The following is a 22,888-nucleotide window of genomic DNA, read 5'->3' as shown; positions in this document are numbered from 1 at the left end:
TAGCCAATGAATAGCCCCAGTGTGGTACAAACCTAGTGTTTCCAATAAAGCAGTTCTAAGTTCATCAGACCAGTAGTTGGTTTAGTGCTCAATCCTCACAGGCCATTAGGTTTCCTAGTACTACATAGATTGGTATTTTGGTATTTAACAAAATACATTTATCTTTTTCATTTTTATTTCAATAGCTTTTAGTTGATGGCATCGGAGTCCAAGATTTGAATGTTCGTTGGTTGAGGAGCCACATTGGTGTTGTGAGCCAAGAACCTGTCCTCTTTGGCTGTTCCATCTATGAAAACATTGAGTATGGCCATCCAGGGGTGACTAAGGAAGAAATCATTCAGGCAGCAAAGGAAGCCAATGCTCATGACTTTATAAGTAAACTACCCAAGGTATGTAATGAATGATGTTACTACCCAGGTAGACATCATATAGAGGAATGTATGTACCGAATGGGTTCTGGCTTCAAAATTACACCTGTTAAGTGAAAAAACTAAAATGTCAAAAGATGTTCGATACTTGTCATGATATTCGATACTTGTCATGATATTGTTGAACAGTTTAGTAAACTTTGAATCAATGAAACCTAATATGTGTTGGGATCTTATGTTTGAGTTAGTTGAGTCTCTCCTTATACTCAGAAGCAATACATGACTTTTAATTTGAATTAATATATATTGTTGACTGATATCATGTTAGTGGAAAAGTGGAAATAATTCAGTTAACTTTTTGCTCTAATTTTGATTGAATAACTTTAGGATACAATTTTCATTAAGATCTTTTGTATGAATCTGTGACTCAAAAAAGCTTTGAAGGTCTTTTTGTTGCTACATTTGTGGATGTCAAATTCAAAGTCCGCTGTTTTCTGTTGTTGGTTCTGTTAACCTGTTTATAAATTAATCCTAACTTTACATGCTAGACACAATTAATCAAGTTGAATATATATCTTGTGTCACTCCTTGCAGGGTTACAACACCTTGGTGGGTGAACGAGGTGCTCAATTATCTGGTGGCCAGAAGCAGAGGGTAGCTATTGCTAGGGCTTTGGTTCGTAACCCAGTTATTTTGCTCTTGGATGAGGCCACGTCTGCTCTTGACAGTGAAAGTGAAGCAGTCGTACAGGATGCCTTGGACAGGGTCAGTCTTATGTCTCTCAATTCAGAAAATAAATATTACATTTAAAAAACCCAGTTTTAGGGAAGTTAACTTCAAGGGCACTTGACTTGTTAGATTCGTACTTGGTTTAATTGTTTCTCCAAAGAGGCATCCTAATACAGGACATACTGTGTATACTTCTTATGTACAAGTTGATGGGGTTGTGACTTGATGAATAAATCAATATTTGTTTTCATCACATTCTCTAAAAGTTATATAGCTGCTTCCTGGTTTCCTGCTGTCTTATGGACATGAAGCTTCATCATTCTATGCCTTTATCACCTCAGTTTAAGAAATAACTTGCCTTAGCTGTTTCTTCACCCAATCACCCTGTTTTCAATTACCAGGCACAAGAAGGCCGTACCACCATTGTGATTGCTCACCGCTTGTCTACCATCCGAAATGCAGATGTCATCTTTGCTTTCCAAGATGGGAAAGTGATGGAATCTGGCAACCACCATGAACTTATGAAGCAGAATGGAGTTTACAAGCAGCTGGTAACTCTACAGTCTCTGACTCCAATGAGGACAGATGACGATGATGCTGGTAAGACTTTCAACTAATTTGTTCTGTGGGGTAGGGACGGCAGGGGGGGATGTTGTGCGGGCTACACAGTTTACAAGCAGCTGGTAAATCTACAGTCTCTGACTCCAATGAGGACAGATGACGATGGTGCTGGTAAGAGTTTCAACTAATTTGTTCTGTGGGGTAGGGACGGCAGGGGGGGGGATGTTGTGCGGGCTACACAGTTTACAAGCAGCTGGTAACTCTACAGTCTCTGACTCCAATGAGGACAGATGACGATGGTGCTGGTAAGAGTTTCAACTAATTTGTTCTGTGGGGGTAGGGACGGCAGGGGGGGGTGTTGTGCAGGGCTACACAGGACCTGTCATATTCAGTACTGTTCACACTAACACAAACAATAGCATGCTGTACCTCATGAAATGTTACAAGTAGAGTTTAATAGTATGCAACTAGTTTATAATAGGAGCAGGTTTTGGAATTCTTTCCTAAATAGGAATTTTCTTTCTGTCTTTAGTTATGCTTTAGTTTGCTTTGGTGTTTGTGCTAAAGATTATGTATCATTAAGAGTTGTATTTTAAGTACTGTTCTCCCTAATCCTAAGCTTACTTATTATTATGATTATAATTATGATTAAATTGAATTATTTTGTATACTTAACATCTTTTATGTCTCAAAAGCTTAAGAAAATATCTCCTTTTTATTTTCATTGCAGTGGAAAAAGTTCCGGGTAAACTTTCATGTTAAATCATAAATTTCTACTCCAGCAGTGGCACTGTCACTTATTTGTGCTCTCTCAGAAATTGGGATAAATTTAGCAAATGGCTGAGTTTGTTACATTTGTTAATATTGTGGCTGCTTCAGGGTCTCTTCTACCTAAGGATCCTTTATTAATGCTCCGTCCCATCTCTCTCTTCCTAATAAAACCCTCTTACAGATTTAGAAATCAGTATAGTAAGCTTATGCAGATCTTCCTGTGTTGGTTGGTACATGTCCATTGATTGGTATGTCCATTGGTTGGTATGTCCATTGGTTGGGACGTCCATTGATTGGTATGTCCATTGGTTGGTATGTCCATTGGTTGGGATGTCCATTGGTTGGTACATGTTACACAGACATATATATGTCAGATAAAAATCCCCTATAGCTCTAAATAAGTGGTTTGTCACCAGTTGGAGTAGAGATTTAATTATCACAATTTCTCATCACTTCATAAACATTTTCAGTCTGTAAATGTACGTAAACCATAAACTGTCTTCCGGAGTTGATTTGGTTTTGGATCCACTCTGGTCAGCTTTCATAGCCAGTCATCTAGACTGGCAAATCAAGTGGTTATGTTAGGAAGTTCACCAGGGATTAGCTAATTTCTGATTGCTTTTAACAATGCTACACATTGATAAGATTGAATGGCACTTTCTTGCACCCAGATTAATGGTAAGTTGTGCAAAGGGAATTCATATCCCTGAACAGTGCCACATAAACATTTAACACATTTGACTTGAGGCACTAGTAAAACAGTCTTAAACTTTCTCTGTTCTCATTGTTGTGGTAAACTTAATAGTCTAACTTGTTGTTTCTTCAGTGATTTCGATCCAGAATTAAAGATCTTTACAGAGTTGGATTATGTCAAATTTTCTCAATATTTTGAGGTGTAGTTGGATGAGTTCAGATCATTTCAAACTCTGAGGTAGTGGTGTTTGTACATTTATTTCATAGCTCAGGTGTTGTGAACACTGAGGTTGGAGAGCTTGTTCATTAATTTAGTAGCTCTGATCATATTAATTAGGAGGTTGGAGTGTTTGTACATTTATTTCATAGCTCAGGTGTTGTGAACACTGAGGTTGGAGAGCTTGTTCATAAATTTAGTAGCTCAGATCATATTAATTAGGAGGTTGGAGTGTTTGTACATTTATTTCATAGCTCAGATCATATAAACCAGGAGGTTGGAGTGTTTGTACATTTATTTCATAGCTCAGGTGTTGTGAACACTGAGGTTGGAGAGCTTGTTCATAAATTTAGTAGCTCAGATCATATTAATTAGGAGGTTGGAGTGTTTGTACATTTATTTCATAGCTCAGGTGTTGTGAACACTGAGGTTGGAGAGCTTGTTCATTAATTTAGTAGCTCAGATCATATTAATTAGGAGGTTGGAGTGTTTGTACATTTATTTCATAGCTCAGGTGTTGTGAACACTGAGGTTGGAGAGCTTGTTCATTAATTTAGTAGCTCAGATCATATTAATTAGGAGGTTGGAGTGTTTGTACATTTATTTCATAGCTCAGGTGTTGTGAACACTGAGGTTGGAGAGCTTGTTCATTAATTTAGTAGCTCAGATCATATAAACTAGGAGGTTGGAGTATTTGTACATTTATTTCATAGCTCAGGTCATATAAACCAGGAGGTTGGAGTATTTGTACATTTATTTCATAGTTTAGGTCATATAAACTAGGAGGTTGGAGTGTTTGTCCATTTATTTCATAGTTTAGGTCATATAAACTAGGAGGTTGGAGTATTTGTACATTTATTTCATAGCTCAGATCATATAAACCAGGAGGTTGGAGTGTTTGTACATTTATTTCATAGTTTAGGTCATATAAACTAGGAGGTTGGAGTGTTTGTCCATTTATTTCATAGTTTAGGTCATATAAACTAGGAGGTTGGAGTATTTGTACATTTATTTCATAGCTCAGATCATATAAACTAGGAGGTTGGAGTGTTTGTACATTTATTTCATAGCTCAGATCATATAAACTAGGAGGTTGGAGTGTTTGTCCATTTATTTCATAGTTTAGGTCATATAAACTAGGAGGTTGGAGTATTTGTACATTTATTTCATAGCTCAGATCATATAAACCAGGAGGTTGGAGTGTTTGTACATTTATTTCATAGTTTAGGTCATATAAACTAGGAGGTTGGAGTATTTGTACATTTATTTCATAGCTCAGATCATATAAACCAGGAGGTTGGAGTGTTTGTACATTTATTTCATAGTTTAGGTCATATAAACTAGGAGGTTGGAGTATTTGTACATTCATTTCATAGCTCAGGTCATATAAACCAGGAGGTTGGAGTATTTGTACATTTATTTCATAGCTCAGATCATATAAACCAGGAGGTTGGAGTGTTTGTACATTTATTTCATAGTTTAGGTCATATAAACTAGGAGGTTGGAGTGTTTGTCCATTTATTTCATAGTTTAGGTCATATAAACTAGGAGGTTGGAGTATTTGTACATTTATTTCATAGCTCAGATCATATAAACTAGGAGGTTGGAGTGTTTGTACATTTATTTCATAGCTCAGATCATATAAACTAGGAGGTTGGAGTGTTTGTCCATTTATTTCATAGTTTAGGTCATATAAACTAGGAGGTTGGAGTATTTGTACATTTATTTCATAGCTCAGATCATATAAACCAGGAGGTTGGAGTGTTTGTACATTTATTTCATAGTTTAGGTCATATAAACTAGGAGGTTGGAGTATTTGTACATTTATTTCATAGCTCAGATCATATAAACTAGGAGGTTGGAGTATTTGTACATTTATTTCATAGCTCAGATCATATAAACCAGGAGGTTGGAGTATTTGTACATTTATTTCATAGCTCAGATCATATAAACCAGGAGGTTGGAGTATTTGTACATTTATTTCATAGCTCAGATCATATAAACCAGGAGGTTGGAGTATTTGTACATTTATTTCATAGCTCAGATCATATAAACTAGGAGGTTGGAGTATTTGTACATTTATTTGATAGCTTAGATCATATAAACCAGGAGGTTGGAGTGTTTGTACATTTATTTCATAGTTTAGGTCATATAAACTAGGAGGTTGGAGTGTTTGTCCATTTATTTCATAGCTCAGATCATATAAACTAGGAGGTTGGAGTGCTTGTACATTTATTTCATAGCTCAGATCATATAAACCAGGAGGTTGGAGTGCTTGTACATTTATTTCATAGCTCAGATCATATAAACCAGGAGGTTGGAGTGCTTGTACATTTATTTGATAGCTCAGATCATATATTTGTTACATATTTAGATTTACTTTTGGATTTACTTTGTCAACACCGTGTTAATTCAACTCCTTTATCAGTAAAGTTTACAACTTCATGATACTTTTCTACTGATCCTAATTCCCAACCAATAAATTCTTTAAAGTGAAGTTTTCCTTCAATGACCGTTATATCTGTAATCGTTTTCTGCATAAACACTTCACATCTGTTAAATTATTCACCGATTCGTCAATTCGACATATGTGGTTGTTTGTTTGTTTTGTTCACGCGAACTTTCATTTCTCACAAATCATTTTAATTTACATATCACCAATTTTAGTGTACTGGCCTGTGACTTCAAGACAGAGCCAATTAACAAAAGTTCAGTAAACTTAATCTTGAGCCAAAAAAAGGAAAATAAAATGAAAATTGGTTTGGATACATGAGGGTGACGGGTGGGTTAGGAGAGGAGGGGGTGGGGGGGCAGGATGAAAGGGTTGATTGTCACATTACCCAAGAGCAACTACCAATGTGGCTGGTTACTGTAGTCAAGGCTGAATGGGTACAGCAGTTTATTTCTCTTGTGATATGTTACTGCCTATATTGGAACTTTATGTGTTTAAATCTAATGTAACATTAATGTATTACATTATGGTAAGTGTCTTGTGTACTTTACAGAACTCTGTCACTTAACAAGAGAATTACCATATTCAGTAGTTCAGTAGTTTTAAGTCACTTTTTGGGGAACTATAAGAAAGTTTGCACAATCTTCATTTCTCCCAACTGTTGTAGAGGCTTAATTTGCCACAATTCTCAAGTATCCTTCATTAATCTTGTCCTTTTTGGAATTTTGATAGCGTCCAAATAGTGGTATTGGAATGCAGGAGGGGTTGTTACCATTCAAGGTTATTGTGTTAGGCTTATGTACCTCAGTGAGCTTTTAGAGGTTTCCCTTAGCCAATTGAGAAGTATGGTACCTTAATTTTTTTTTTTGGTAGTATATATGTATCTGGAATTATGACATTTAATTAGGCTGGTAGTTTTACTATAATAGAGGTATTAACATTTGTACCAAATAATGATTTATTCTGATGTTGTAGCAATTATATCTTTCTGTTTTCATTCCAGTGGAAAAGCTAGAACCGGGTAACTTGGTGTTTAATCTTAATTTCTACTCCAACAGTTGTTCTCACTTTGTAAAATTGATCCAACCAATTAACTTCAAATTTCTTACGTACACTTCTAGCTTCTGCCCAATTTCATTATCCTCTGATCACCTCCCTGAATATGCGGTTGTGTCTTTTCCCTGAATTTGACTTAACTCGCTCTAAATATGTGAGTTTGGTTTGTTGGAGTGCAAATTACAGGATTAAATTTGTCATCATTTTCATCTTCATTTTCAGTCTGTAAATTTATTCAGCTTTAGCATTACGAACTCTCACTTCTGTTGATTTGTAGTGAGACTCAGTTACAATGAAGAGACTTTTATCTTTTATCAATCATAAACAAATCTCATCAATGTCCAGCCACTTGTTTGTTTTAAACCTTCAAAAGTTGTTTGTACTCTCCTAGTAAATTTTCGTTTTATTTGTAAACTTGTATAGAAGTTAGATTAGATAATGGAACTAGACATGTCAGAGGTAGGCAGGGAAGGTGGATGGGAGCGGGGGGGGGGGGGGGGGCTAGCTTAGGGTAATGACTTGACTTCATACTTTAATATTACTGAAGTTGTTGATATCTTGTTGCTTCACCAATATTTCATTAATTTGTGTTTGTCGGTTTTTCTCTATTTTGTTGTTTTCGTCTATTCACTGCGTATCGAATTACCTTCCCAAATTTTAGAGGGTTGTACTGTAGGTAATGAATGGTGACATGTTCAATATCTTAATCATGTAGTCACCTTGACCTGTTAATTCTGTATATTAATCAGATTTGAACATATTGTCTTATCAAAGGGTAATTAGCAGCTGTGGTTAATTAGCTTGCTGTAAATAAGTAAACGCACTTACACACGCTCTGAAATTAAGAAAGAACAAACCTGAATCGATGTGTGGCAGACTCCTAGTACATAATTAGCATAATATTTGATTTGTATTTGATTAGCATAATATTACTTATTTAATTTGTATTTGGTTAGCATAATATCACTTCTTTAGTTGGTATTTTGTAAGCATAATTTCACATATTTAGTTGGTTAGCATAATATCACTTATTTAGTTTGTAATATAATAATACAATTACTAATTTAGTTCCTATTTCATTTTCCATAATAGCACTAATTTATTTAGTATTTCATTTACATAATGTTACTAATTTACTCTTTATTCTTGATGTACAGACTGTTAATAAGTCAATACTTGGAGTAGGTTGCTGAGTTAACTTCTGTTAAAGTTATTCTTATTTGAACATAGAAGTTCCACAGTGCATAACTTTTCAAATTGATCTTGGCATATTTTAGACAAATGATAAGTCTTGATTTGTGCTAATTAATGTTAGCTTGAATCATTGTAGAATTGATCTCCAGCGATAGTATTTACAATTCCAACATTCCAACAGAGTATCACAACTGTTGCTGATCATGGAACGTAAAACAACTATTAAATGGACTCTCTAAAGATAGGTTGTATTAGCATAATACTTAAGTTACTATTACTTTTTAGTATTTTGCATTTAAATGTTTGTCCTTCAGATATCCCATATTTTCTAGTCGGAAGTCTTCTATGCAAAATTAATTTCAGCTGAGAGATTGAATTTTGATTAATTTTCCTTGAGAAAACCTTGCTGCTTATGATGGAAATAGTTTGTTTTTGCTTCCTTATATTTCATGATAAATTCAGTCTAATAATTGCTTTCCATTTGACTTATTGATGAATATATATTAAAATTGTCCATTTGATGTTTCAACATTTCATAGAATCTCAATTCTTCAAAAAGCCAGTGGGTGTCCTACAAATATAATCAATATGTACCCATCAGTCAACACGATTAGTTTGATTGACTGCAGGCAAGGTCTGTCCTGGTAAGTGGGCAATGATTGGATGGTCTGTTTGGTGCCTTACAATGATTGGATGGTCTCTGTGGTGCCTTACAATGATTGGATGGTCTGTTTGGTGCCTTACAATGATTGGATGGTCTGTTTGGTGCCTTACAATGATTGGATGGGATCTCTGGTGCCTTACAATGATTGGATGGTATGTTTGGTGCCTTACAATGATTGGATGGTCTGTTTGATGCTTTACAATGATTGGATGGTCTGGTTGGTGCCTTACAATGATTGGATGGGATCTCTGATGCCTTACATTTTATTCTGACGTTTGCTTATTTTCATGATCATATTTGTCAATGAGATATTTTTTTAAAAGATCTCACATTAATATACTGGATAGTCTTTCTCTTCACAAAAGAGAACTTTTGATGAGAATGTGACATTTTTGTTAATCTCCCTCAGAGGAATCCATGGACACTGTTGGATCATTGAAAGCAGTAGCATCACCATCTAAACAGATGAAGAGACAACTTTCTAGCCAGAGGTCAAGAATGTCCTCCATGAGCAGTAAGATGTCCGGTGATGGAGAAGAAGAAGAGGAGGTAATTGTCACAGAGGCATCAGAGATCTTTATCTAAGGGTAGGAGCTAGTGGGAGAGAAGTGAGGGGGCTGGGGAAGGTAGGAGGAGGCTGGACTTATGACTCAATGAAATTAAATTGGGTTAATCATAGGCAAGTAGTTTTTAAAGATTTCAAATGAGCTGCCTTGACATGGAGAATGAAGTCGACAGTCTTACAGAAAGCAAAGCAAGAAAGTATTTCTTGAAAGAGGTATAAAGATTACATACGACATACAGGTAAGAATGATTTCACTCTGTTGGTCTTGATTTAATTTTCTCCTTCCTTATAGGAGATTGAAGAGGCCTCATATAAGGAGATACTGAAGTTGAATGGTCCAGAGTGGCCCTACATCGCCTTTGGTGCCTTCTGGTCAGGTGTCTTAGGAATCACTATGCCTGTCTTTGCTCTCATTTTCAGTGAAGTCATCTCAGTAAGTCAACCACTTCTATCCTGTTCACCTGGCTCACCATGTTTGTGATTGGAAGTATATGAATTATTTACCTCCAGGTGTCATTCTAATTGGAGTCTAGATGGTCTTTTAAGCCAATGAAAAGGCACATATTGATAGACTGTCAAATAAAAGATAAACATTGAAATTGAAGAAACCATAGAAAATTAGAATGTAGGCAGGTTTTAGTATCACTGATAGGCTACTAGCACCAATGCACTCATAATTTTTTCCCAGAACCCTTCCCATACATGAGACAAGGTATTACATTGCCATCTGCAAACAGTCTGGAAAAGCCTTAACAAGTTATCCCCCTTTCTACTCAACATTTGCTCTTCCCATTGCTAGGAGAGGATAGCTGCTAGGTGAGGATAGCTGGAATAATGAATATTCATTAACATAGTATCAATTGTAGCTAACGTAAATCAAATCTGTTTGGGTTTCGATGTTTACATAGACTTTAGATATTGTCATATTTGTTCATATTAAGAGTCATTTTGGTCCAAAATGCACAATGGCAGTAGGCAGATGGGAGTAGTAAACTACTATAATGATGCACAATGGCAGTAGGCAGATGGGAGTAGTAAACTTATATTGCATTTGATTACTTCTTTCTCCTGTAGACCTTCAGCGCGGAACCAGAACAAATGCAAGAGGAAGCAAGGTTGTGGTCTTGCATGTTTGTGGCCTTGGGAGTTTTGACTGGATTGAGTAATTTCTTTAGCATATCCAGCTTCACCTACTCAGGAGAATATCTAACACTGAGGTTGAGAAAGAAGGCCTTTTGGACCATGCTGAGACAGGTATGTTATTAGTCGCAGCAGCATGTATGTATGTATGCGTGTATGGGTGCGTGTATGTATGTATGTATTTCAGCATGCAGCTCAATACTTCCATTCAGGATAATATGTTTTTTTTTTGTTTAGAGGTGGAGGAGTGGTGGTGGTAAAACTTGCAACTTTATTTAGTCAAGGAGAACCAGGGAGGTTGATCAAGCCGACATCATTGCATTGGTAGATATTAGGTGCCTAGTAGCCTGGAGAGTTTGGGCTGCTAGGCAATGGAAGTAACAATTTATAACAAAGGTTGCCTTGTAATCTGTATGCATTTCAGTTTGTGCTGCTAGATCTGTAAAGTAGAGTGGTTGATAGCCTGGTTGGTGTGTCAAAATCGAAAACTATGGTTGCCTGGTCACTGGATGTCTAAGAGTTTGGGTAAACACCCCCCACCCCTCCCCAAGAAAAAAGGGGGGTAAGGCCAGGTATTGTTAGGGCATTGATTCATCCATCTAAATGTTTTATGTTTTCTTTTCTTCATTTAAAGGATGTTTCTTTCTTTGATGAACCCAGACATAACACAGGTGCTCTTGCAACTCGTTTGTCCACAGATGCTTCCAATGTCAAAGGGGTAAGTTAAATTTCCAAGACTATTATGACATGTATTTAGTCCAGTTCAATTCAATAGTAGGTTCTGTACTTGACACAAACGCATTAATGGATGCAAATGTTAAGATTTTGTACACTTCAGGCTTACCTTAGCCATCAAGCCACTCATCCTGGAATAACACCTGACAGCCTCAAGTGATATATCACTGTGTGGTAATGTCTGTTAATAATTGTTGCCCACAGAACTTGCTACACAGAATTTGCTACCCAGTTTGGAAACCAAAAATATAAATATTTGTTAAATGGGGTGTGCATAAATTACCACTATTTTCAGAGTTTGCTTGTAAAGTGAATTAATAGCAGGAGTGAGCAATATGTTAAGTACGTTCTCAGTGAAGGAAGGCTGTAGAGGGATCAGAATTCACATAACAGGCTGAAAAGAGTCTAACCATAGGTAGATGTTACCTTTACTGTAGGAAGGTCGTAGATGGATCAAAATTCACATAACAGGCTGAAAAGAGTCTAACCATAGGTAGATGCTACCTTGACTGTAGGAAGGTTGTAGAGGGATCAGAATTCACATAACAGGCTGAAAAGAGTCAATCCATAGGTAGATGTTACCTTGACTGTAGGAAGGTTGTAGAGGGATCAGAATTCACATAACATGCTGAAAAGAGTCAAACCATAAGTAGATGTTACCTTGACTGTAGGAAGGTTGTAGAGGGATCAGAATTCACATAACATGCTGAAAAGAGTCAAACCATAGGTAGATGTTACCTTGACTGTAGGAAGGTTGTAGAGGGATCAGAATTCACATAACAGGCTGAAAAGAGTCAATCCATAGGTAGATGTTACCTTGACTGTAGGAAGGTTGTAGAGGGATCAGAATTCACCTAACAGGCTGAAAAGAGTCAAACCATAGATAGATGTTACCTTGACTGTAGGAATGTCATAGAGGGATCAGAATTCACATAACAGGCTGAAAAGAGTCAAACCATAGGTAGATGTTACCTTGACTGTAGGAAGGTCGTAGATGGATCAGAATTCACATAACAGGCTGAAAAGAGTCTAACCATAGGTAGATGTTACCTTGACTGTAGAAATGAAGAGGCTAGCCATAGGTAGATTTTCATTAACTGTATAAGGATGTTTAAACATGTGAGTAGCAATTGAACATATTAAAAAAAATATTTTTGTCATTTTGTGATTTCTGTGGGAATGTGTTGAAGTGATATTTCATCCAAGTATATCCATGAGGGTCTCCTGTGGGTAAATATTGTAGGTCATACCTTACTCTGTAAGGGCCTCAGCTGGAAAGGCCATTAAAGGTAATCCTTTATGCTAGCCTATCAGTAAGCATATAACAACAATGAAATATTTCTGAACACAATTTAACTGTTGTTCTATTTTTTATTTTCCTCTATAACAGGCCACAGGTATTCGTATTGGGTCTTCCATTCAGTCTGTGGTTACCCTGCTAGCTGCTGTGGTTATTGCTTTCATATTTGGATGGAAACTTGCCTTCCTCGTCTTTGCTGCTGTGCCATTGTTGGTCATGTCTGGAGCCGTTCAAATGAAACTGCTGCACGGAAACAAGAAACGAGATTCAGAATTACTTGAAGACGCTGGCAAGGTGACCAGTCTCAAGCAAAATATACCCTCCGTCCATATCATCAGTAGAGGATAAATTTGTAAAGGAGCACCATCAACATAAAATACTCACTCATCAGTAGAGGATAAATTTGTAAATGTGCACCATAAACATAAAATACTCACTCATCATTACAGGATAAATTGTAAATGTACACCATAAACATGAAATACTCACTCATCAGTAGAGGATAAATTGTAAATGTGCACCATCAACATAAAATACTCACTCATCAGTCAGTAGCCGATAAAATGTAAACGAGCACCATAAACATAAAATACTCACTCATCGTAGAGGATAAATTGTAAATGTGCACCATAAACATGAAATACTCACTCATCAGTAGAGGATAAATTGTAAATGTACACCATCAACATAAAATACTCACTCATCAGAAGAAGGATAAATTGTAAATGTACACCATAAGTATAAAATACTCACTCATCAGTAGAGGATAAAATGTAAACGTGCACCATCAACATAAAATACTCACTCATCATCAGTAGAGGATGAAATGTAAATGTGCACCATCAACATAAAATACTCACTCATCAGTCAGTAGCCGATAAAATGTAAACGAGCACCATAAACATAAAATACTCACTCATCGTAGAGGATAAATTGTAAATGTGCACCATAAACATGAAATACTCACTCATCAGTAGAGGATAAATTGTAAATGTACACCATCAACATAAAATACTCACTCATCAGAAGAAGGATAAATTGTAAATGTACACCATAAGTATAAAATACTCACTCATCAGTAGAGGATAAAATGTAAACGTGCACCATCAACATAAAATACTCACTCATCATCAGTAGAGGATGAAATGTAAATGTGCACCATCAACATAAAATACTCACTCATCAGTAGAGGATGAAATGTAAATGTGCACCATCAACATGAAATACTCACTCATCAGTAGAGGATGAAATGTAAATGTGCACCATCAACATAAAATACTCACTCATCAGTAGAGGATAAATTTGTATATGTGCACCATAAACATGAAATACTCACTCATCAGTAGAGGATGAAATGTAAATGTGCACCATCAACATAAAATACTCACTCATCAGTAGAGGATAAATTGTAACTGTGCACCATCAACATAAAATACTCACTCATCAGTAGAGGATAAATTTGTATATGTGCACCATAAACATAAAATACTCACTCATCAGTAGAGGATAAATTGTAAATGTGCACCATAAACATGAAATACTCACTCATCAGTAGAGGATAAAATGTATATGTGCACCATAAATATAAAATACTAGCTGTAAAACATGTTTTTTTACATACTCTATGTTATTACATATTATATGTTTTAACTGTTATGTCTTGAAAATAACAGATATTGTAGGTTGATAACAAATCTTAATGTTTTCATAATTCCCTGTTCAGGATTTAAAGATTAATACTGGAATATTTGATGTACTTAAAAAGGTACTTATAACTGTCAATCAAAAGTCAAAATGTAAAATTGATCAAAAGTCAAAATGTAAAATGAGCTGTATACTCATTTTACGTTACTCAAATCTGGACTTCGCAGTGGTTTATTAGGTTTGATATCTTGCTTTTTTTAAATAATTTATTTGTCTCTTTCTTCATACTTACAGATTGCAGCTGAAGGTATGGAGAATGTAAGGACTTCCACTTCTCTTGGACTTGAACCAAGACTGTACGAGGATTACTGTATTAAACTGCTCTTACCATTCCTGTGAGTTTAATCTAACCTTGCAAGTGACCTTGATTTACCGTGTCACTTTAAGTCTGCAGCTTGCATTGAGTTACTACATAAGTTTTGTCATTCTGACCCTCAATCTAGTTAGAAATTGTATGGCTAATTAAGAGATTGTATGGGACTATGTGGTTTGTTTCTTATACAAGGCTTATTTACTGATTAACACACTTGATACCAAACAATTTGTGTCCCACAAAAGTCTTCTTGTATATTTGTTAACCTTCTAGGTTTGCATATTCTCATCGTTGGTGATATAGATTTGATGATGTTTTGAGGTACCCGTCTTTCCTTCATTAGTTTAGTATCTTACCAGATTGTATTTAGATTTGATGAGGTTTTTAGGTACCTGTTCTTTCTTACATTATTTTAGTATGTTACTACCAGATTGTATGCAAAGTGTATGCTGAAGGTAGCATACGCCCGTTAAAAGCCCCATTGACTTTAACACTAAATCACAAAAGTGATTTGTTCTTTAAGTCTAGATAGAAGTTTTCACTAGCTAAACGCTACCATCACTGGATAGCTGACAAGTTGGCCTTTCATGGCACCATCATTTTTCCGTATCATGACCATGTAGATTTTTCGCTATCAGAGCCTGAAGTTTTCGTCACTTGTAAACAAACCTCTTCACTCAGTAGTAAACAATTCTCGTAGCTGCTCCTGGGAGGCCTAAATGGGTTTAAATATAACCCAATTGACCAAATTTTGCTTCAAATATACTTCCATTCATGCCCTTCAACATGCAAGCCACCAAAAAACTAGATCGTGATTGATAACATATTAAAAAGACGTTCTCCTACTGCATTTTGGCACTTTTCCTGAGATAGGAGAACATCCAGGCGGATTGATATAGACTCTAATAGGAGTATGCCACCTGAACGCAGACACAACAGTGTCACGTCAATTAGTGCTCACAGACTCAAGAAACTTTTTATTTTTATAGTCAACCTCATCACTTTGCCTAAGTTTACAATGCTGCCACATCACTGTTCATACAAGAATCATGATATATAGTGTTATTATGATATACTCCACATGATAGGCAAGACAAATAGCAGTTTGGGGTTGGGTTTATAGCAACACTGAGGATTACACTGTGAAATAACTTGTCATTGTAAAAGAACCTTCCTTTTCTTGAGTCTGAATATTGTTTTGAACTTACAAACTTAGCATCCTGTCTAAATTGAATAGTTTTCATTTTGCTTGTTCTCAATGGAGGTTTATAATTGATAACTTTCTGTAACTAATTACTTTCATCTCATCAAGCAGGAGGTAAAGCCACTTGATGGAGTTAAGATTGTGTGTAGCTAGGTCAATGTTTATTCATTAATGTATGTGTTTTTTCCCCTCAGCCAAGGTCAAAGGAACACTCAGCTTTATGGAATAGCCTTTGCCCTTTCCCAGGGTATGATCTTCTGGATCTATGCTGCTGCTTTCAGATTTGGAGGTTACCTTGTCTACAAGGGTGAAATGGCACCAGATGATGTCTTCAAGTATGTTTAAATTGACTTTATTATACAGCAATAAAAGCAAAAGGGGAAGGGGAGATCAACCATGCACCACAATTAATGACAGGCTGCCTTAATTAACCAGCTAATTAATTTACCTAAGGGGTGGGTGGGGGATTGGGGGGGCATCATGTTGAATGGGCTAAAACAATACTGTGAGTGATCCATCTTTGATATTACCACTGATTTTGTATAACAGTCATGTTAGTGTGTTTACTATGGTCAATGTCTTTTGTATAGGAAGAAGATCTGTAGGGTCTAGTCAGGAAACACAGGAAAGACAGGAAACAAATATGTTGCCCTGGTAGACTCTAGTTTATTAGCAAGTCAGATATGGGGGAGGAGAGGGGGGTATAGGTGGAGGTGGGAGAAGAATCCATATAATTAGCACTTTATATGCCACTTATCAATGCCCTCAAATATCACTTGACCAGTTTTTATGGATTTATTTTGTATTTTTATCTTATATCGTAGGGTGGTGTTTGGTGTTGCCTTTGCTGGTGTGTCTTTGGGTCAGTCTTCTGCCTTTTTGCCTGACTTTGCAAAAGCCAAACATTCTGCCAGTCTCCTGATTAATCTCTTTAATACTGAACCACAGATTGACAACTACTCCACTCAGGGAAAGCGACCTGTGAGTTTAAAGTCACAATTTCTTCTCCTGCATTAGCCCTTAAGCTTTCTTTCTCCACTTAAAAAGAATCTGTTTCTAAATCAAAAGCCTTGCTTGAAGATAGCTACCTAAATGCCTGATAAGTACCTGATACTACTTGACCTAACAGGGTACCTGAAACTACTTGATACTACTTGACTACAAGGGTACCTGATACTACTTGACTACCAGAGTACCTGATACTACTTGACTACCAGGGTACCTGATATTACCTGATACTACTTGACTACCAGGGTACCTGATATTACCTAATACTACTTGATACTACCAGAGTACCTGATACTACTTGACTACCAGGGTACCTGATATTACCTGATACTACTTGACTACCAGGGTACCTGATATTACCTGATACTACTTGACTACCAGGGTACCTGCTACTACCTAATACTACCAGGGTACCTGATACTACCTAATACTACTTGATACTACCAGGGTACCTGTTACTACTTGACTACCAGGGTACCTGATACTAGTTGATACTACCTGATACTACTTGACTACCAGGGTACCTGATATTACCTAATACTACTTGATACTACCAGAGTACCTGATACTACTTGACTACCAGGGTACCTGATATTACCTGATACTACTTGACTACCAGGGTACCTGATATTACCTGATACTACTTGACTACCAGGGTACCTGCTACTACCTAATACTACTTGATACTACCAGGGTACCTGATACTACCTGATACTACTTGACTACCAGGGTACCTGATATTACCTGATACTACTTGGCTACCAGGGTACCTGCTACTACCTAATACTACTTGATGCTACCAGGGTACCTGATATTACCTGATACTACTTGACTACCAGGGTACCTGATATTACCTGATACTACTTGATACTACCAGGGTACCTGATACTACTTGGGATTATTTCTTGTTTATATTGTATACTAGATTTGTTTTAGTTAGTCAGCATCCATGTAAGGTGGTTACTGCAAGACACTTAGCTGGTAAGTCTGTAGTACACTTGACATTATACACAGCTCTATTAAAACTCTTTGTTGATGTTTACCTTGTGTATTAGCTGGCCCATCACATCTGAAATCACAAAATCAATATACCTGAAATACATTTCTCACTAATAGCATTGTTATGATTAACTTTCTTCTACAGGCATCAATCACTGGTGACATAACTTACAGTGGTATTCAGTTTGAGTACCCCACAAGACCTGATGTTAGGGTACTCCAGGGACTCAACCTGAAGGTGAAACCAGGTCAGACAGTCGCTTTGGTTGGTGAGAGTGGCTGTGGCAAGAGTACACTGGTGTCCTTATTAGAACGTTTCTATGACGTTGCTGGAGGAAGCATTGTAAGTTTTACATGACTTGAATCAAACAAATCGGCTGATCTAGCAATATGCTTGATAATTAGAGCAGCCATTGGCAGTAATATTACTTGTATTTATGTCAGATAAATGTAACAAAGCTTCATTGTTTCATCATGTTTACTGGTACAAGGTTATCAGCTGTAGTGTCATTCTAATATTTGTCCACTCAGACTTAAACTTCTTTGGATGCAGATTCTACCAAGAGTGTTCAAACTCTCAATTGTGAAAATAGTTCATTTGTTATCAAACTAGAAATGATAGAGAATATGACCATATTATTAAATGTATACAGCAGTTGTTTGTACACAGTTATAAACTGAGTCTAAATTATGAAATGTTGTCTACCGACCTGGTTGACACCAACAGCAAGGAATCTATCAGTGTATGAGTAATCTATTTGCAATTATCAATTAATTGCAATTGAGGCAAACCTCTTCTGAATGCAGTAAAAAAATTGCAAGAAAAAAAGCATGAACAAGTGTAGCAGTAGCAGAAGTGGACATGGAACCTTTGAGGTAATTGCAGTTTCTTAGTAAAAACTTACCAAGTCTCAAAATTTGTTATATTAACATGTTATATTAACATGATTCACTAATAATTGAGAATACATTGTTCGAAATGTTGTCAAGTTCTCATTGTTCTATTTTGCAGTTCTGTTAATAACTAGTTATGTCGAGTCTTAAATACTGACAGAAATATAACTTTCTTTGCAGACCCTTGATGGGAATAACATCAAAGAAGTAAACATTGGTTGGTTGAGAGCTAACATGAGTGTTGTGAGCCAAGAGCCAATTTTATTTGCCTGTTCCATCAAGGATAATATCAACTATGGCGTCCCTCAAGCCTTGAACCAGAGTGAGGTGGAGGCTGTAGCTAAGATGGCTAACATTCATGACTTTATCGCTGGTCTGCCATTGGTAAGCTCATCTCAATCCCCCCCCCCCCACCTCCCTCTCTCCTCCACACCAAACCTTTGCCACAACATGGCAACTGTGTTGAATGTCCCCAAGGAACATACAATCTGCCCATGTTCAGTCTTAAACCTATAAATAATCTGTAGTTATTACTTTTCTGAACACTGTTGTACCTATCAGTAGTCCAAGAAAATACTGTTTCATGACAAAAAGTATTAAAAAAAATGAAAATGAGGAAAACACAAACTAATAAATTCATTTTGTGTATTGCAAATGTTTTCAAACTCTCTGGTTATTTTGAATATGGCAGTGTAGCCATTGCATCAGCATTTCCTGTTGGAAGGCACCAAGGACATTTAGGAAAGATTTTGATATTTTCTGTCCTGTCGTATAAGTTTTAAGTTATGTTCTGTGGAAGGGATCTTGTAAGTGAGCCAGAGTGGCCTGGATAATTTGGGTACTGTTAAGGTAACATTGATTTTTCCCTATGGAAAGGCTCTTATTACTGAGCCACAGTGGCCCCCGATAATTTGTGTACTGTTAAGGTAACATTAATGTTTTTCTATGGAAAGGCTCTTATTACTGAGCCACAGTGGCCCCCGATAATTTGTGTACTGTTAAGGTAACATTAATGTGTTTCTATGGAAAGGCTCCTATTAGTGAGCCACAGTGGCCTTGATAATTTGTGTTCTATCATATTAAATTAACATTTATTTTCTGTGGTAGGGTTATGACACTCTTGTTGGTGAGAAGGGTACCCAGTTGTCAGGTGGACAGAAGCAGAGGGTCGCTATTGCCAGAGCTCTCGCAAGAAACCCCAAAATTCTTCTTTTGGATGAAGCAACTTCAGCCCTTGACACTGAAAGCGAAAAGGTATGCATTCATATTTATTATAGGAACATAGAGAAGGTATGTATCACAAATAGTTAAATATAGTTAAATAGTCAAATATCTGAAAGTGAAGAGGTATCTAACGCTCTATAACATGACAAATATTTCCTTGTCAATGATAGGAGATAGATAACAGTTTGTCTGAAACTAGACAGCATCCCAGAGCCCCCCCCCCACCCCCATCCACCTGGCAGCCGGTATAATAGAGGGAAATTTCCTTGTCAAAGAATGATAGGAGATAGATAACAATTTATCTGAAATTGGACAGCACCCCAGAGCCCCCCCCCCCTCCAATGCATGGATCGATTGTAACTAATGGGTGCATAATACTTACAATTGCTTAGAAACATTCAAAATTGAAGGGCTAGCTTAAAATGCCTGAAATCAAAGCCAATCGTCATGCTCAAGGCTAAATTTCTTTCCTTTTTCAGTTAAATTGTTATTATTACTGTGGATAGCTGTGTTACCTAACTTTCCATCGAAAAATTTCATATTGTTTGCACTTTTTTTGTTTCACAGGTGGTACAAATGGCACTGGACAGAGCTATGGAAGGCCGTACCTGCATTGTGATCGCTCATAGGCTGTCCACTATTCAAAACGCAGACAGTATAGCTGTAGTGCGAAATGGCCAGGTTGTGGAACAGGGAAGCCACCAGGAACTGGTCAGTCGAGAAGGTCATTATTACACAATCACAGGTGGACAAAGGAGGGCCGCTGAGTCTTGAGTATATGACAGCAGTGTTCAATTATAAAAGTATAAAATTCACCATCCACTGCTAATGAGATCTTGAGTATATGACAGCAGTGTTCAATTATAATAGTATAAAATTCACCATCCACTGCTAATGAGATCTTTATGATGATTGTTCATATGTTTAGTTAGTGTGTTCATTAATGTAGTTTCAAAGTGTAGCAATGCCTAGTGGGAGACAAACCACACTGCATTGGAGTGATATCTTGTGTGTGGTATTGGTATCTTCATTATGGCAAATACTTCTGAGAATAAGACATTTTCATGTAGCTACCTCGCCCTCTTAATAGGTATCTTTTTCAATGTAAGCTTCTTAAAAAGAAAAATGAGATCAAATACCATAAAAAATTATGAGATTTGTCAGTTAAATAATTTATTAATAAAAACAACTTATTTGGTTAGCTTTACGGCTTATTTTCATTATCATTATTTTCCTCAGAAGAAACCTTTTTTGGTTTACATTCATTTAAAACTTATCTTATTTGCATTCTTAGTATTTGCTTTCATGTTTCTTGTTTTTTATTAAATAAACTAACAGTTAAGAAAGAGATTAATTTGCATATTGTCAAGGTAACATGTGCTTAGAAAGAATTTTATGACCAAAACAGAAAAATATCTCAAAGAAAAGCTGTTCTATTTTATAAATGACATGAAACCCCAATAATGCTTTCAATTGACTTATAGTCTATTAAGACTTCTTTTTGTGTATTTTTAACATTTATTGTATAGGTTCAGAACCAAAGCTTGAAGGCAGTCTATCTGATTATTCATATTAGTTTTAATATCCATGTTTTAATTCATTTACATGCTAGTCAATATTACAAACCTGTTTTCATAGAAAATGAGTTATGAGATTTTAACTGCTTATATTTAAATTCTTAATTAATTGTAATGTTGATTGAAAGTGAAGTTCTATATATGAAGTTGTCTCTGAGGAAGATCCTGCTAGTATCAAAATGTCTGGCCGTCTAAATTATATACATTCACCTTCACAGATATTTGCAGCAGATCAGTATTTCGTTTCCTCTCTGGTTGAATGTCACACGCATATTCAAGTTGTTCCCTTTGTCAGAAGCTTGTATAAACCTTAGAATGAAAGTTGCAAAATAATGACCAAAGCTCTGCATGTTAGTGATTGAATTGGCTTAAATCCTCAAGTGAGTGTCACTAATCTCTCTACAACAGTGAGAATGCTTTGCTTGAGGTGCTCTGGAAAAAAACCAGGCACCACGGTTCATGTTTTTCTTTTGTAATCATTTTACTTCATCATTTTTCTTTTTCTGTGGGTGGAGGAGGGAGGGGATCAGAGGGGCAGTTCCAAAGATAAGTTATCAAAAATTCTTCCAACATTTTCAACTTTAGTGGAGTTAAAACATGTCTCATTACTTTGACTTTGCGAGTAAACACCTCATATGTTTTAGGTTGTGTAGACATGTTCATATTTGTAAGTGAATTCCTAGGACCAACAACTGCAGGACCATCTTCAAATCTTGTGGATAAATTTGTTGCAAGCTTGACTAGTTTTCAAAACCATTATTTCTGTTATGTTGAGCCATTTGTGAGTGCATTGTGCTCACTTCCAGATATGGAAAGCTTTCAGTTACATTAATTAGCAGCACTTTCACTTTAGTAAGTGCATAAGGACCACCATCAGGACCACCTTCAATTATGTTGGAAATAATTGTGACAAACCTTGACTTTGTGAGAAAACAATGTTTTCTTCCATGTTCGGTTATATTTGTACTCAAAACGTTTTCTTCAGTAAGTGCACATTTAATATACCTTGGAATATAAGTAATGACAATATCTTTAAATAATTTATCCACTGGAAGGTTAGTGAATCTCTAGCAGTATTTTTAGACATTTTTCTTCTTTATTTCCACCCCATTGGGTTCTTTTTACATCTGTGATTTTCTTGAAAAGCTTTAAAATTTGTCAATTTGCCGTCCAAGAAATATTGCTTTCTTAGTACTGGCATTTTAAACCAAGAAGACTTAATAATTTTTCTTTATGAACCATGTATTACGAAGAAACAATCTTCAATTTTCAACACTATAGATCTGAAGTTTATTTTCTGTTTGGTTACAAATACATGTGCAATTCAATGTATCATTGGATGCAATAATATTTAGGTACCCTTATAATCTTAAGATACTAATTTGCTAAAATCAACGTCCTTAAGGATTTTTATTCATTGAATATTATATGAAACATTCTAACATATCAAGTTTATAATATCACCATGGTAACCAATAGAAATCGTACAACCAATGTTTTGTCATGTTTTGTTTCTTCTG

General features: G+C 36.2%; 1 protein-coding gene across 5 annotated transcripts in view; it reads left to right on the top strand.

Annotated features, from left to right (window-relative positions):
- The window catches only part of LOC139976321 (ATP-dependent translocase ABCB1-like), a 57,392-nt gene extending 34,530 nt beyond the window's left edge, over positions 1 to 22,862 (top strand). For 3 of the 5 annotated variants that reach the window (XM_071985002.1, XM_071985006.1, XM_071985001.1), the window contains exons 12-28: positions 186 to 389; positions 963 to 1,133; positions 1,499 to 1,697; positions 2,389 to 2,403; positions 6,795 to 6,812; positions 9,115 to 9,254; positions 9,563 to 9,703; positions 10,345 to 10,524; positions 11,045 to 11,128; positions 12,536 to 12,739; positions 14,384 to 14,484; positions 15,861 to 16,001; positions 16,491 to 16,647; positions 17,819 to 18,016; positions 18,748 to 18,951; positions 19,675 to 19,821; positions 20,359 to 22,862. In XM_071985002.1, the coding sequence (XP_071841103.1) occupies positions 186 to 389; positions 963 to 1,133; positions 1,499 to 1,697; positions 2,389 to 2,403; positions 6,795 to 6,812; positions 9,115 to 9,254; positions 9,563 to 9,703; positions 10,345 to 10,524; positions 11,045 to 11,128; positions 12,536 to 12,739; positions 14,384 to 14,484; positions 15,861 to 16,001; positions 16,491 to 16,647; positions 17,819 to 18,016; positions 18,748 to 18,951; positions 19,675 to 19,821; positions 20,359 to 20,565 (2,511 nt within the window). In that variant the 3' untranslated portion in view covers positions 20,566 to 22,862. The remainder of the gene's footprint in view (positions 1 to 185; positions 390 to 962; positions 1,134 to 1,498; positions 1,698 to 2,388; positions 2,404 to 6,794; positions 6,813 to 9,114; positions 9,255 to 9,562; positions 9,704 to 10,344; positions 10,525 to 11,044; positions 11,129 to 12,535; positions 12,740 to 14,383; positions 14,485 to 15,860; positions 16,002 to 16,490; positions 16,648 to 17,818; positions 18,017 to 18,747; positions 18,952 to 19,674; positions 19,822 to 20,358) is intronic. The other 2 variants (XM_071985003.1, XM_071985004.1) reach the window with 2 other exon arrangements.
- The last annotated feature ends 26 nt before the right edge of the window (positions 22,863 to 22,888 follow it).

The sequence above is a fragment of the Apostichopus japonicus genome, chromosome 11 (genome assembly GCF_037975245.1).
Source record: "Apostichopus japonicus isolate 1M-3 chromosome 11, ASM3797524v1, whole genome shotgun sequence".
Taxonomy (NCBI): Eukaryota; Metazoa; Echinodermata; class Holothuroidea; order Aspidochirotida; family Stichopodidae; genus Apostichopus; species Apostichopus japonicus.
The sequence above is the reverse complement of the archived record's forward strand: the minus strand, read 5'-3'. Positions and strand labels throughout refer to the sequence as shown.